At 45.2% G+C, this 17250-nt stretch overlaps 1 protein-coding gene across 11 annotated transcripts in view; it reads right to left on the reverse strand.

Moving 5' to 3' along the window:
• The window catches only part of LOC139273318 (F-box/LRR-repeat protein 2), a 334467-nt gene that overhangs the window by 137048 nt on the left and 180169 nt on the right, over window positions 1–17250 (reverse strand). For all 11 annotated transcript variants that reach the window (XR_011595063.1, XR_011595064.1, XR_011595065.1 and 8 more), the window contains 2 exons: window positions 16974–17048; window positions 14307–14437 (listed from right to left, as the gene is read on the reverse strand). Coding sequence is in view for 2 of the 11 variants with exons in the window: in XM_070890121.1 (XP_070746222.1) it covers window positions 14307–14437; window positions 16974–17048 (206 nt within the window). In the remaining 9 variants the exon portion in view is untranslated. The remainder of the gene's footprint in view (window positions 1–14306; window positions 14438–16973; window positions 17049–17250) is intronic.

Raw genomic sequence — 17250 nt, forward strand, 5'->3', positions numbered from 1 at the left:
GGCAGACAGGAAGCAAAGAGTGGGAATAAACAGGTCCTTTTCAGAATGGCAGGCAGTGACTAGTGGGGTGCCGCAGGATTCAGTGCTGGGACCCCAGCTATTTACAATATACATTAATGATTTAGACAAAGGAATTGAATGTAATTTCTCCAAGTTTGTAGATGACACTAAGCTGGGTGGCAATGCGAGCTGCGAGGAGGATGCTAGGAGGCTGCAGGGGGACTTGGGCAAGTTAGATGAATGGGCAAATGCATGGCAGATGCAGTATAATGTGGATAAGAGGTTATCCACTTTGGTGGCAAAAACAGGAAGGCAGATTATCTGAATGGTGACAGATTAGCAAAAGGGAAGGTGCAACGTGGCCTGGGTGTCATGGTATATCAGTCATTGAAGGTAGGCATGCAGGTACAGCTGGCAGTAAAGAAAGCAATTGGCATGCTGGCCTTCATAGCGAGGGGATTTGAGTATAGGAGCGGGAGGTCTTACTGCACTTGTATAGGGCCTTGGTGAGACCACACATTGAGTATTGTGTGCAGTTTTGGTCTCTTAATCTGAGGAAGGACATTCTTGCTATTGAGGGAGTGCAGCGAAGGTTCACCAGACTGATTCCCCAGATGGCAGGACCGACATGAAGAAAGACTGGATCGACTAGGCTTATAGTCACTGGAATTTAGATGAATGAGAGGGGATCTCATAGAAACATAAAATTGTGACAGGATTGGACAGGTTAGATGCAGGAAAAATGTTCCCGATGTTGGGGAAGTCCAGAACCAGAGGTCACAATCTAAGGATAAGGGGTAAGTCATTTAGGATCGAGATGAGGAGAAACTTCTTCAGTCAGAGAATTGTGAACCTGTGGAATTCTCTACCACAGAAAGTTGTTGAGGCCAGTTCGTTAGATATATTCAAAAGGGAGTTAGATGTGGCCCTTACGGCTAAAGGGATCAAGGGGTATGGAGAGAAAGCAGAAATGGGGTACTGAAGTTGCATGATCAGCCATGATCATATTAAATGGTGGTGCAGGCTCGAAGGGCCGAATGGCCTACTCCTGCACCTACTTTGTGTTTCTACGTTTCCAGGACAAATCAGTTCAGTTGATCAGTGCCAGTCACCGATTTCAATCTCCACTCCCAGCGTCCTATCGACAGAATGCACCGCAGAAACTTACCAAGCTTACTTCAACAACGCTTTCCGGTCCTGCAATCTCTACCTCAGAAGAACAGGAACAACAACTTCATGGGAACACCATCACCTGCAAGTTCACCCCCAAGTCACACTTCATCCTGACTGGTCATGTATAGTAATTTCTTCATCGTTACTGGGTCAAAATCCTGGAATTCCCTACTCAGCGCCATCACGGAGGCAGCATCACCACAAAGATTGCAGTGATTTGAGGAGAAAGCCTCCACCGACTTCACTTGGCAACTAGAGATGGGTAATAAATCCAATCTTGCCAGCGTCACCGACATCCTGAGAATGAACAAACTTGTGCTGGACTATGTACTGTGTGTGAACACAGACATGAGCTCAGCTATGATGCACTTCATTATTGAATAGAAGCCAACAGCTATTATCAAGATAAACAGATGATTAATGCACCGGGAGATATTAGAAGATTGCTGGTAACTCCTCCTTGAGAACCACACCTCAATAAAACTTAAGAAAAAGATGGAAAATCGGGAGAAAATTGACTTATCTGCATTTAATGAATGGCTCAAAACATACTCCTGAATGATGGGCGAAAGGTCCTTTCTTAGATTCTAGGAATGCAAACTACACATCTTTAGTTCCATGTCTGATGCAAGGATAGAGGATTCCTTCTAAATGGTAATGTTACCAAATCTACACAATTTTACCAGTCACTGTTAAATTAATTTTATCCATTTTTAAAAGCAGTTAATCTTAAACACCAGTAGATGATTTTATTTATCAACATGGCTATTAGTTCAATAAGTATGTCCATACTCTATTAATCTCAATCCACCTTTTCATATCACCACCTCAATCTCCTCTCGAATAATAGAGTTGCTTCACCACCCATTTGCACTATTGGTTTCAGTGGTGTCTAGAGTTACTTATTCTATATTGTCCTTTATGGAAGAAAAGATTCCCAATTACCTTGTTATTCTGGATTTCTTTTTAAACTTGGGTTCTTTCCATTAGAATGTTCAACTTGCCTGCAGCAGCTTTGCCTTGTTTTTTAGCTGTCTTATGGTTTTTTCTACGTCGTGCAGTGTTGGGGTTTCACTGAGGTGGTGGCGAGTGGCATGCTGCGGAATGGAGTAGAGAATACTCGCGTCAAAGGCAGAGTATCGATTGAGGAGATCTTCGAAGTGCTCCTTCCAGCAGGCCCTCGGTGTTCTTGATGAGTGTTTCCCCGTTTTTGGCCAGCAATGGGGTGGGGCCTTGGGTGTTTGGACCGTAGGTGGCCTTGACTGCGATGAAGAATCCTCGCACATTATGGCTGTCAGCCAGCTGTTATATCTCCTGTGCTTTCTCCATCCACCACCTGTTCTTTAAGTCCTGGGTTTTTTTGTTGGACCTTAGCATTTAGCCGTCTGTAATGTTTCTTTGCTGCTCCCGAGTTGGATTGTTGTTTAAGGCTCAGAAATGTCCTGCGCTTGCAATCTATTAGCTCTTGAATTCCTGATCATTCTCATCAAACCAGTCCTGTTGTTTCCTGGTTGAGTGACCGAGTGTCTCTTTGCAGGCATTGGTTATGGAGGCCTGGAGGGCAGACCATGTGCTGTGGGCATTCTGCGTCTCGGGGTCATCAAGGCACGCCAGGTTAGCTGTGAGGCAATGACTGTAAAGGGCTCTCTAAGCTGGGTCCTTAAGTGCCCCAACATTGACTTTTTTGCGACACTTCTGCTGCTGCTGCCCCCTTCGCTTTGGGGCTATGTTGATGTCAATGATGGATCATATTAGGCGGTGGTCCGTCCAGCAGTCGTCAGCTCCAGTCATGGCGCAGGTGATGTGCACATCCGTACGATCCCTGGCTCGGACGATGACAGAGTCGAGCAGGTGCCAGTGTTTGGAGCGAGGATGTTGCCACAGTGTCTTGCATTTGTCGCTCTGTCAGAACAAGGTGTTGGTGATGACAAGTTCATGCTCTAGACATTTTGTTAGGGGTAGGGTACCGCTGGAATTGGCTTTCCCACCCCCTCTCTGCAAATCACGCCTCCCCAGAGGTCTGTGTCCTTGCCGACCCTGGCGTTGAAGTCGCCGAGGAGGATCAGTTTGTCGCCCGCGGGGACGCAGGTCAGGGATTTTGCGAGGTTGGAGTAAAAAACCTCTTTGGCTTCATCTGTTGCATTGAGTGTTGGGGAGTAAGCACTGATGACTGTGGCGCACTGATTCCGGGATAGGGTGAGTCAAAGCGTCATGAGGCATTCGTTAGCCCCACAGGGGGAGTCTTTAAGGCAATCGACCAGCTCGTTTTTGATGGCGACAAAACCATAACAAGGCGACAGGAGCGGATGGAAACCCTGCTGAGGCACTGAAGTATGGCGGCGAGGCACTGTTGGCGCGAATACATGACTCATCTCTCTCATCTGGAGGGAAGAGAGCATGCCGGGAAATCTCAGAAATGCAGTGATTACGACCATCTTTAAAAAAGGGGACAAGTCCAACTGCGGCAACTACAGAGGAATCGTCCTGCTATCAGCCACTGGGAAAGTCGTCGCTAGAATCCTCCTCAATCGTCTTTTCCCCGCAGCTGAGGAGCTCCTCCCAGAGTCGTAGTGCGGATTTCGTCCCCTCCGGGGCACAACGGACATAATTTTTGCAGCGTGACAGCTGCAGGAAAAATGCAGGGAACAGCGCCAGCCCTTACAGATGGCCTTCTTCGACCTTACAAAGGCCTTTGACACTGTCAACCTCGAGGGTCTATGGAGCGTCCTCCTCTGTTTCGGATGCCCCCAAAAGTAAGTCACCATCCTCCGCCTGCTCCACGACGACATGGAGGCCCGTGATCCTTACCAACGGATCCATCACAGACCCAATCCACATCCGGATTGGGGTCAGGCAGGGCTGAGTCATCACCCCAACCCTCTTCTCAATCTTCCTCACTGCCATGCTCCACCTCACAGTTGACAAGCTCCCCGCTAGAGTGGAACTAAACTACAGAAGCAGTGGGAACCTGCTCAACCATCGCCATCTCCAGGCCAGGTCCAAGACCACTCCAATCTGTCGTCGAGCTACAGTACACGGATGACGTCTGCGTCTGTGCGCACACAGAGGCTGAACTCCAGGACATAGTCGACGTATTTACCGAGGTGTACGAAAGCATGGGCCTTACGCTAAACATCGGTAAGACAAAGGTCCTCCAGCAGCCTGTCCTCGCCGCACAGCACTGCCTCAAGATCCACGGCGCGGCCCTAGACAACGTGGACCACTTCCCTTATCTCAGGAGCCTCCTATCAACAAGAGCAGGCATCGACGACGAGATCCAACACCGCCTCCAGTGTGTCAGTGCAGCCTTCGGCCGCCTGAGGAAAAGAGTGTTTGAAGACCAGGCCCTCAAAACTACCAAGCTCATCGTCTACAGGGCCGTAATAATACCCGTCCTCCTGTATGGCTCAGAGATGTGGACCATGTACAGTAGACACCTCAAGTCGCTGGAGAAATGCCACCAACGATGCCTCCACAAGATCCTACAAAACCCCTGGGAGGACAGATGCACCAACATTAGCATCCTCATCCAGGCCAACATCCCCAGCATTGAAGCACTGACCACACTTGATCAGCTCCGCTGGGCAGGCCACATAGTTCGCATGCCAGACACGAGCCTCCCAAAGGCAAGCGCTCTACTTGGAACTCGTCCACGGCAAACGAGCCAAAGGTGGGCAGCGGAAATGTTACAAGGACATCCTCAAAGCCTCCCTGATAAAGTGCGACATCCCCACTGACACCTGGGAGTCCCTGGCCAAAGACTGCCCTAAGTGGAGGAAGTGCATCTGGGAGGGCGCTGAGCGAGTATCGTCGCCGAGAGCATGCAGAAATCAAGCGCAGGCAGCGGAAGGAACGCGCGGCAAACCAGGCTCCCGGCCTACCCTTCACTTCAACCACTGTCTGTGACAGAGACTGTGGTTCTCGTATTGGACTGTACAGCCACCTAAAAACTCATGCTAAGAGTGGAAGCAAGTCTTCCTCGATTCCAAGGGACTGCCTATGATGATGAGCAGCTTTGCCAATTCCCTTCATGATTTTGAGAACTTCATTTAGGTCATCTCAAATTGTTCCCTCTTCCAAGATGAACAACTTCCTTATCCTTTCCTCATAAACCCAATTCACAGTACACTATTAAAACTCATTTCTGTGCACTGTAGTGCAGTAATCCTCTGATTAGAATGTCCAACTAGATATAGTATACCAAAATGGAGACTGACCAACATCGTTTATACCCTACGCCTTGCTACTGTTTCCCCAAGGAAATCACATCAAAATGGACAGAAACTGGATGGCCTGGATTTTGCGGTGGGTAGTGACTGCGAACTGTAGCGTGGCCGTATTTATCCCTCTGAAACCGATCATAATATGCGCATCTAAATGCGCAAATTCTGAAGTTGCAGTCAGTTATTCACTGCTCCGACACAGGCGGCACTGTGGAACCGGTCCCTCCCCACCCCACAGGCACCAATCAGGGGAACTGACAAAAACGTAAATTTTCCATGCTAATATCACCGATAAGCACCCCATTAAATATTAAACCTTGCTGGAATAGGTGCAACAGGGGTTTTAACAGCGTATTGACTGCAAAACGTTCGGTCTAAAATAAAAACTGGAAAATCTTAGATAGATAGTTGTGAATGTTAAATTTCTTCATTATGATAAAAATGACTGGATTTCTACCATTACCATCAAGTCAGGGGACCAACACTGCTTCAATGAGGAGTGCAGAAGAACAGGTCACGAGCACCACCAGGCATACCTAAAAATGAGGTACCAACTTGGGGAAACTGCAACACAGGACTATATGCATGCTAAGCCATGGAAACAGCATGCTATAAACAGATCGAAGTGATCCCACAATCAACGGATCGGATCAAAGCTCTGCAGTCCTGCCACATCCAGACGTGAATGGTGGTAGACAATTAAATAACTAACAGGAGGAGGCTGCTCCATTAATATCACCATCCTCAATGACAGCGGAGCCCAGCGCGAATGCAAAAGACAAGGCCGAAGCGTTTGCAATCATCTTCAGCCAGGAGTGCATGATCCATATTGCCTACAATCATAGAATCATAGAAATTTACTGCACCGAAGGAGACTATTTTGGCCCATCGAGTCCACGCAGGCCTACAAAGAGCTATCCAGCCTAATCACATTTTCCGGTGCTTGGTCTGATAGCTTTGTAGGTTACGGCACTCAAAGTGCATATCCAGGTACTTTTTAAATATGCTGAGGGTTTCTGCCTCTACCACCCTTTCAGGCAGTGAGCTCCAGACCCCCACTACCCTCAGAAATAATTTCCCCTGAAATCCCCTCTAAACCTCCTACCTATCACTTTAAATCTATGTCCCTTGGTTGCTGACCTCTCTGCTAAGGGAAATAGGTCCTTCCTATCCACCCTATCTGGGGCCCCTCATAATTTTATACACCTCAATAAAGTCTCCCCTCAGCTGTTCCAAAGAAAACAAACCCAGCATCTCCAATCTTTCCTCATAGCCAAAATTCTCCAGGCCAGGCAACATCCTTGTAAATCTCCTCTGTAACCTCTCTAGTGCAATCATATCTTTCCTGTAATGTGGTGACCAGAACTGTACACAGTACTCTAGCTTTGGCCTAACTAGTGATTTATACAGTTCAAGCATAACCTCCTTGCTCTTGTATTCTACGCCTCAGCTAATAAAAAAGGCAAGTATTCTGTATGCCTTCTTAACCACCTTATCTACCTGGCCTGCTACCTTCAGGGATCTGTGGACAGGCACTCCAAGGTCCCTTTGATCCTCTGCACCTCTGTGTCCTACCATTTATTGTGCATTCCCTTTCCTTGTCAGCCCTCCCCAAATGCATTACCCTCACACTTCTCAGGATTGAATTCCATTTGCCACTGTTCTGCCCACCTGACCAGTTCATTTATATCTTCCTGACGTCTAGAGCTTTCTTCTTCATTATCAACCACATGGCCAATTTTTGTATCATCTGCAAACGTTTTAATCATACCCACTACATTAAAGTCTAAATCATTGATATATACCACAAAAGCAAGGGACCTTGTACTGAGCCCTGTGAAATCCCACTGGAAACAGCCTTCCAGTCTCAAAAACACCCTTTGCTTCCTGCCCCAGCCAATTTTGGATCCAATTTGCCACTTTGTCTTGGATCCTGAAGTGGGACAAGTGGGGCTAGGCTAACATTATAATAGCTAGGCTAACATAATAGCAACGCTTGAAAGTTAGTAAAGTGTATCTATGAAATAAACATTGTAGATGGTAATGGTTCTTCAGCTAGGGATGCTGAGATACTTGACCACAGGTATCTTTAGAAACAGTTAGCTCATTTAGAAGCTTGGGAAAATAAAGCTTTGAAAAAAATTACTCATTGTTATGTTCAGAACAAGATGATAATGAAAATGAAGGCCAGACAGGGTTGTACCTCAACAGAGCCGGGACCAATATCCTCGCGTGGGGTTTGGGGGGGGGGGGGGGGGGGCGTTGCTAGTGCTTTCGGGGAGGGTTTAAACTAGCTTGGCAGGGGGCTGGAAAACTGAAAAAAGATTCAGTAGGGAGGGGAGTAAAGCTGGAAGTAGAAAGCAAAAATAAAGTGAGTTTGAAGAGAGGAAACAAGCGGGAAAAAAAGATTAAAAAAACAAATTAAAGGCACTTTATCTAAATGCACATAGCATTTGTAACAAAATAGATGAATTGACGGCACAAAGAGACAAATGGGTATGATCTGATAGCCATTACAGAGACGTGGTTACAAGGTGACCAGGACTGGGAATTAAATATTCTGGGGTACTTGACAATCCGGAAGGACAGACAGAAAGGAAAAGGAGATGGGGTAGCTCTATTGATAAGGGATGGAATCACTGCAATAGAGAGAAACAATATTGGCTCAAATGATCAAGATGTTGAAATAGTTTGGGCGGAGGTAAGGAATAACAAAGGGAAAAAGTCACTGATGGGTGTAGTCTATAGGCCCTCAAACAGTAGCAACACTGTTAGTCGGAGCATAAACCAGGAAATAGTGGGGGGCTTGTAAAAAGGGAACAGCAATAATCATGGATGATTTTAACCTCCATATTGATTGGACAAATCAAATTGGTCAGGGTAGCCTTGAGGAAGAGTTCAGAGAGTAACGGATGGGTTCCTTGAGCAGGATGTAACGGAACCAACCAGGGTGCAGGCTATCTTAGATCTGGTCCTGTGTAATGAGACAGGATTAATAAACAATTTCCGAACAAGGGATCCCCTTGGAATGAGTGATCATAGTATGATTGAATTTCAAATTCAGATGGAGGGAGAGAAAGTTGGATTTCTAACCAGTGTACTAAGCTTAAATAAAAGAGACTATGAAGGTATGAGGGCAGAGTTGGCTAAAATGGACTGGGAAAACAGATTAAAGTGTAGGACGGTTGATGAACAGTGGTGTACATTTAAAGAGATGTTTCACAACTCTCAAGATAAATATATTCCAGTGAAGAGGAAAGGGCGTAAGAGAAAAGATAGCCATCTGTGGCAAACTAAAGAAATAAAGGATGGTATCCAATTAACCCAAAGGGGATGGAGTATAAAAGCAGGGAAGTCTTGCTACAGTTGTACAGGATATTGCTGAGGCCACACCTGGAATACTGCGTGCAGTTTTGGTTTCCATATTTACGAAAGGATATACTTGCTTTGGAGGCAGTTCAGAGAAGGTTCACTAGGTTGATTCCAGAGATGAGGGGGTTGACTTATGAGGAAAGGTTGAATAGGTTGGGCCTCTACTCATTGGAGTTCAGAAAAATGAGAGGTGATCTTATCGAAACGTATAAAATTATGAGGGGCTTGACAAGGTGGACGCAGAGAGGCTGTTTCTATTGATAGGGGAGACTACAACAAGAGGGCATAATTTTAGAACAAGGGGCCACCCATTTAAAACTGAGATGAGGATAAATTTCTTCTGAGGGTTGTGGATCTGTGGAATTCACTGCCTCAGAGAGCTGTGGAAGCTGGGACATTGAATAAATTTAAGACAGAAGTAGACAGTTTCTTAAACGATAAGAGAATGGGGTTATGGAGAGCGGGCAGGGAAGTGGAGCAGAGTCCATGATCGGATCAGCCATGATGGTATTAAATGGGGGAGCAGGCTCGAGGGGCTGTATGACCTACTCCTGCTCCTATTTCTTATGGCTTGTAGGAGTTAAGATAACAGGAGACACTTGCTGGACTTGAATAAACTCCATTGGGTTGTGAAGCTCATGTGATAAGTGTTGAAACCGTGTGTACTGATTTATGACGGTCGCAAAACCCAAATTACAGTAACTTGTGTATGCTGCAAATGCTGTATTGCTGAGTGTGGTATCTCAGGCAACTGAGGATCCACACCCTTGCATTTGCTCCACTAAACTCTTTACTTGCTGCACATAATAGACTCGAGAGTGGTCATTTTACCACAACAGATCCCATGGGCTTTACTTTCATAACCAGTCTGCCACGTGTGACCTTATCAAAAGCCTTGCTGAAATCCATATACACTATATCAAATGCACTAACCTCATCGATCCTCCTCGTCACTTCCTCAAAAAATTCAGTCACGTTAGTCAGACACGAACTTCCCTTAACAAATCCATGCCGACTGTCCTTGATTAATCAGTATCTTTCTAAATGAAGATTTATCCTGACCCTCAGAATTTTTTCCAATAATTTTCCCACCACCGAGGTTAGTCTGACTGGCCTGTAATTACTCGGTCTATCCCTTTCTCCCTTTTTAAACAATGGTGCAATGTTAGCAATCCTCCAGTCCTCTGGCATCGCATCTGTAGCCAGAGATGATTGGAAAATGATTGGTCAGAGCCTTGGCTATTTCCTCTCTTGCTTCCCTTAACAGCCTGGGATACATTTTATCCGGGACTGGGGATTTATCCACTTTCAAAGATGCTAAACCCCTTAATACTTCCTCTCACTCAATGTTTATTTCATCTAATATTTCACACTCCTCCTCCCAGATTGCAATGTCTGCATCGCCCCACTCTTGTGAAAAGAGATGCAAATTATTCATTAAGAAATATACCAAAGTCTTCTGCCTCCACACACATTACCTTTATGGGCCCTACTCTTTCTTTAGTTACCCTCTTGTTCTTAATGTATTTATAAAACATCTTTGGGTTTTCCCTGATTTTACTTATCAAAATGTTTTCTGCTTTACTAATTTCCTTTTTAATTTCATCCCTGCACTTTCTAAACTCCGAGTTTCTGCAGTGTTGAGTCCTCGGTATCTGTCATAAGCCTCCCTTTCTTTCTTTATCCTACCCTGTATATCCAGGGGGTTCTAGATGTTAGTCCCACCCTTTTTCTTTAAGGGAACCATCATCATCATCATCATAGGCAGTCCCTCGGAATCGAGGAAGACTTGCTTCCACTCCTGAAGTGATTTCTTTGGTGGCTGAACAGTCCAATACGAGAGCCACAGACTCTGTCACAGGTGGGACAGATAGTCGTTGAGGGAAGAGGTGGGTGGGACTGGTTTGCCGCACGCACTTTCCGCTGCCTGCGCTTGATTTCTGCATGCTCTCGGCGTTGAAACTCGAGGTGCTCAGCGCCCTCTCGGATGCACTTCCTCCACTTAGGGCGGTCTTGTGCCAGGGACTCCCAGGTGTCAGTGGGGATGTCGCACTTTATCAGGGAGGCTTTGAGGGTGTCCTTGTAACGTTTCCGCTGCCCAACTTTGGCTCGTTTGCTGTAAAGGAGCTCCAAGTAGAGTGCTTGCCTTAGGAGTCTCGTGTCTGGCATGCGGACTATGTGGCTGGACATACTTGCTCTGAACCCTCTCAATCTCCTCCTTGATTGCCTCCCACTGCTCGGACACTGATTTACCTTAAAGTAGTTGTTTCCAGTTCACTTTGGCTAAATCACATATCCGCTTAGCAAAATTGGCTTTTCTCCAATTGAGAACTTAAGAACATAAGAAATAGGAGCAGGAGATGGCTATACGGCCCCTTGAGCCTGCTCCACCATTCAATACAATCATGGCTGATCCGATCATGGACTCAGGTCCACTTCCCTGCCCGCTCTCCATAAGTCCTTATTCCCCTATTGTTCAAGAAACTGTCTATTTCTGTCTTAATTTATTCAATGTCCCAGCTTCCACAGCTCTCTGAGGGTTGTAGATCTGTGGAATTCGCTGCCTCAGAGAAGAAATTTCTGCTCATCTCAGTTTTAAATGGGTGGCCCCTTATTCTAAGATCATGCCCTCTAGTTCTAGTCTCTCCTATCAGTGGAAACATCCTCTCTGCATCCACCGTGTCAAACCCTCTCATAATCTTATACGTTTCGATAAAATCACCTCTCATTTTTCTGAATTCCAATGAGTAGAGGCCCAACCTACTCAACCTTTCCTCATAAGTCAACCTCCTCATCTCCGGAATCAACCTTGTAAACCTTCTCTGAATTGCCTCCAAAGCAAGTATATCCTTTTGTAAATATGGAAACCAAAACTGCACGCAGAATTCCAGGTATGGCCTCACCAATACCCTGTACAATTGCAGCAAGACTTCCCTGCTTTTATACTCCATCCCCTTCCTGCTTTTATACTCCATCCCCTTCCTGCTTTTATACTCCATTGGCCTTCCTGATCACTTGCTGTACCTGCATACTAACCTTTTCATGCACAAGTACCCCCAGGTCCCACTGTACTGCAGCACTTTGCAATCTTTCTCCATTTAAATAATAACTTGCTCTTTGATTTTTCCTGCCAAAGTGCATGACCTCACACTTTCCAACATTATACTCCATCTGCCAACTTTTTTCCCCACTCACTTAGCCTGTCTGTGTCCTTTTGCAAATTTTGTGTCCTCCTCACACATTGCTTTTCCTCCCATCTTTGTATCGTCAGCAAACTTGGCTACGTTACACTCAGTCCCTTCCTCCAAGTCGTTAATACAAATTGTAAATAGTTGGGGTCCCAGCACTGATCCCTACGGCACCCCATTGGTTACTGATTGCCAACACGAGAATGAACCTGGTCTTCTCCAATTGAGAACTTTTATTCCTGGTCTTTGTCCTTTGTTATCTACCATAAATCTAACGGCATTATGATAACTAGCACCAAAATGCTCTCACTGATACCCCTTCCACCTGCCTAGCTTTGTTCTCTAAAACTGAGTCTAGAACTGCTCCCTCACTTGTTGGGCTTACTGCGTACTAGCTAAAAAAGTCCCGTGATTCCCCACGATCAAGAAGCAGGTAAGCGCATTGGATACAGCAAAGGCTAGGGGCCCTGACAACATCTCGGCTGTCGTGCAGAAGACTTGTGCTGCAGAACTAGCCACACCTCTAGCCAAGCTGTAGAAACCCAATGTAGAAAACTAGGTATGTCCTGTCCACAAAAGGCAGGACAAATCCAATCCAGCTAATTACTGCCCTTTAGTCTACTCTCAATCATCAGCAAAGTGTTGGAAGGCGTCGTCGACAGTGCTGTAGAGCGGCACTTACTCACCAATAACCTGCTCACCAATGCTCAGTTTGGGTTCTGCCAGGACCATTCGGCTCCAGACCTCATTACAGCCTTGGTCCAAACATGGACAAAAGAGCTGAATACTAGAGGTGTAGTGACTGCCCTTGACATCAAGGCAGCATCTGACTTGTGTGGCATCAAGGCACCCTAGTAAAATTGAAGTTAATGGTCATCAGGAGGAAAACTCTCACTGGCTGGAATTATACCTTGCACAAAGGAAGATGGTTGTGCTTATTGGAGGTCAATCATCTCAGCCCCAGGACATCACTGCAAGAGTTCCTCGGGGCAGTGTCCTAGGCCCAAGCATTTTCAGCTGCTTCATCAATGACCTTCCCTCCATCATAAGGTCAGAAGAGTTCAGTTCCATTTGCTATTCCTCAAAAATGAAGCAGTCCATGCCCGCATGCAGCAAGACCTGAACAACAATCAGGTTTGGGCTGATAAGTGGCAAGCAACATTCACGCCACCTAAGTGCCAGGCAATGACATCTCCAACAAGCGAGAGTCTAACCACCTCCCCTTGATATTCAATGGCATTACCGTCACGGAATCCCCCATCAACCTCCTGGGGGGTCACCATTAACCAGAAACTTAACCGGACCAGCCACATAAATACTACAGCAACATGAGCAGGTCAGAGGCTGGGTATTCTGCAGCGAGTGTCTCACCTCCTGACTCCCCAAAGCCTTTCCACCATCTACTAGGCACATGTCAGGAGTGTGATGGAATACTTGCCTGGATGAATGCAGCTCCAACAATACTCAAGAAGCTCGACACCATCCAGGAGAAAGCAGCCGCTTGATTGGCACCACATGGCTATAGTGTGTACCATCTACAAGATGCACTGCAGCAACTTGCCAAGGCTTCTTCGGCAGCACCTCTCAAACCCGCAACCTCTACCACCTAGAAGGACAAGGGCAGCAGGCGCATGGGAGCACCATCACCTGCAAGTTCCCCTCCAAATTACACACCATCCGGACTCAGTAATATCTCGCCGTTCCATCATTGTCGCTGGGTCAAAATCCTAGAACTCTCTCCCCAACAACACTGTGGGAGTTCCTTCACCACAAGGACTGCAGCGGTTCAAGGCGACGGCTCGCCACCTTCTCAAAGGCAATTAGGGATGGGCAATAAATTTTTAAAATTAACTTTTTTTTTTATAAAGTGTTTGTTCATGTTATTTCTGCTTCACTTTAACGACATATATATGTGCCAATCTTTATTTTGCTGTAACATTTTAATAAGTGCAGATAATCCATGCTTTTCATTTCCTGGTTTGCAGTCTGAGATGGCGTCACTGCTGCTCTACGCTAGAAACCTCCTATTGACAGCGCTACAATCAATTACGCATCGAGGAAGCTAAAATTCTTGCCACAGACATTGCAAGATCTATGTGGGCAGCAACCTTTGAGGTCACTGACCGTCGTATGGCACTGACCGCAAATTATTGGTCAATTATGCCTTCCTTTCAGAACTCGATCGGACACACAACTGTGAAATGTCTGTTTTGTTACATTAAAGCACTATATAAATACAAGCATCAGTTATTGCAAATTATGGTAAGTAGTTGATAACTATAAAAATTAAGTTTTCAACATCAGGGAGCTTCTGTAAAGTTGAACTGCAGATCTGATGGTTCATACTCACTTTAGTCTAGGACAATTCAATCCCAATGCAGTTATGGAAGCATCAGTAATGTTTCCGCATCCAGAGACACACAGAAATTGGAGTTTGTGGCAGCCTCTGCAAACACTTACTAATCCTTCATCTGTGATTTGCTGTGAAGGCAAACAAAATTACAGGTCGTTAACTCCTTTAGAACACCAGGTTAGCTACAAATCAAATAAAAATCTATTCTGCTCCTGGAAATTTGACAGAATCAATAAGCACAATTTGTGGATAACTTCCTGAAAGCCATTAAGGGTATAGACTTTCAGTACTGAAAGATGTGCCTTAAGGAAGGGGAACCCTCTCAAAAGCCAGGCTATCAAATAAAAACTAGTCAGTTCTAGGTTGCAGATTGGAGCTGACAGTTGATCGAAACGGTTCCCCTCGACTGCAGTCTTGGCACAGCACCCGACAAATTACTGCATAAAAGTACTTGACTGAAGTTGTATGAACACTATCTTTGGTCCACATTGGAAGTTGTCACTGCTCATTTGCCATTCTTCTTTGGCTGTGGTCCAAAGAAAGGAGGCCAAGTTAAGACCCGCAAAGGAGTGGTAATTGCAAAGCCATTAGACTACGGCAACAACTTCCATGATGACCATATTCAGAATCTGGACATTCTTGTATTCAAAGTGTAAAAAATCTGATGAAAGGATCATTCAAGGAACGGTCGGCTTCCTTCTTGGTTTAATTGATTTGTACTCCAAATTTTGAGCTGGAGCTGCAGTATTGACAGTCTCCCCCTGGCTGATCATTTGAATTGAACTATCAGAACAACAACTGGCATCCTTAGAGGTTGCAATGCTAATGACAAGAAAGAAGTTCATAGAGCTGTTTTAATGCAATACACAAGTACAGGAGGCTGTGGTCTAGGATTCTGGAGCAGTTCACTCACGCAAGATGGTAGGCAAGTTTGACTCGAATAACCTACCAAAAAGCATTCAAGGCAACCTCCTGTCCAGTCAATTGCCCTGCAGTATTCTGTACCATGTTTAGAAGGTTTAGGAAAAGTCATTATTATTCACACTAGGCAATAACTTTTATACACTGATGAATAATACCAAAAGTTGATTCGACATGTGGCAGCAGTGGAGAGGGAGGAGATTGTCAAAGAAATCAGATGCTTATGTTAAATAGTCAAACAAGAGTTACTAAAAAGCATCAAGGGAACATGAGGTTGCTTTAGGGGAAAACAAGCTGGTGTTCTTCTGCATCAGGCACTGTAAGGGAGCCAAAGGGCGTACATGGTTATTATTATTCCCAGTCTTGGAACTTGCCCTTTCTGGCAAACCAACTGGTAAGTTGGGATGCCAAAAGAACACAAATGTTTTAGATTATTAATTATGCCTATAAATACAAAATTAGATTCTAATAGAATCAAACTGCAATTGCAATGAAGTAGAATTTAGTCATTCAGAACAAAGTTGCAAGATGTCACAATGCTAGTTTGTCATTTCATTGCAAAAGAGAGGAAAATCTTTAGTCAGTTCACCCCGACCACTCTTGCACATTCCACTGACTGGATCAGAAGCAGTACTGGCTGAAATGTTCAGACCATTTACCTCATTCTCCGGGAATTGAGAGCAATGCAGGTGCTACTTAGATATCGCCCCAGTGTTCACACTGGGGAGAGACCGTTCACCTGCTCTGATTGTGGGAAGGGATTCACTCAGTACTGTTCCTTGCTTACACACCAACGAGTTCACACTGGGGAGAGACCGTTCACCTGCTCAGTGTGTGGGAAGGGATTCACTCAGTCACCCACCCTGCTGAGACAACAGCGAGTTCACAAGCGATTGCAGGGTTTGGATTCTGCTATTGCTGCTGTTATTCACATCCTTCTGAACTGTTTGTTTCTGCTGAGGTTAATAACCCTTCAACTAGGCTGGAGTTTAATATTTTGATATTTCAAATAACAGTGTCGATATTTGATGTCTCCAAGATAAGAGAAGACTAATTGATGTCCTGTTTCTGACTGCTTCATTTTTGATAGGGGCGGAGGAGCAGTGAGAGATCAGGGCCCTGGAGCATTGTGATCGGGGCCCAGGAGAGGCGAGGGTTCGGGGCCCAGAAGAGGAGAGGGCCCAGGGGCAGTACGGGCTAGCCCACACTGCGATCGATGGATAGTAGGAGCATGCGTGCGCACTAGGTCTGTGCAGCAGAGCTTGGTCTCCAGTCGTCTTGGTTAACCCTTGCCACTGGATCAAAAATTAGCTCAGCCACCCCAAGTTAAAAGAATCCATGCACAGGCATCTTCCACCCTTCAGTGTGTAGTTCGGGACCTAGAATGTCAAGTCCCTCATTGAAACACCTGTGAACTCACCCCTTTTTGGTGTGGAAGCAGGTCATCATCTATACGGGGGACTGCCTAATACTAATACTTAGATATCGTACTGCATTAAATCAATAATAATTACAGGTAACAAAGAGATCCATACATTTTTGATAACTTCCACTTTTTAAAATTTGGGGGTATGAGCATATGCAATATCTGGGTTCCAGCATCTTCTACGTTACGTTACTGAGATGTTCCTACTAATTAGAATCTCAGCAGTAAATCGGTCAAATATACACCAGAACTAAATTCCGTTTATATTCAGAAAGTACAATTTAACTAAAATCTAGAATAAACCAATAAATACTTACTGAACATGCCTGCAAATTAAGTGTCACTAGTTCTGGACAGTGGATCTGAATGTGTTTCAATGAGTCATCATCCAGCTGTTGAAAAAAATATAACTATACTTACTCTCAGACTGCAATAGCAATCATGACAGATTTGAATGGAGGCACCAATGTTGGTTGTCATTTTCTTTAGGTAAACGAGTCATCTTTTCAACCGGAGGTACTCATTTGTAAAAATATTACTGCAATATTCTATTAAATTGATTCAAAACATTTAATTTACAAAAATATGCCAATT

The sequence above is a fragment of the Pristiophorus japonicus genome, chromosome 1, assembly GCF_044704955.1.
Source record: "Pristiophorus japonicus isolate sPriJap1 chromosome 1, sPriJap1.hap1, whole genome shotgun sequence".
NCBI lineage: Eukaryota > Metazoa > Chordata > Chondrichthyes > Pristiophoridae > Pristiophorus > Pristiophorus japonicus.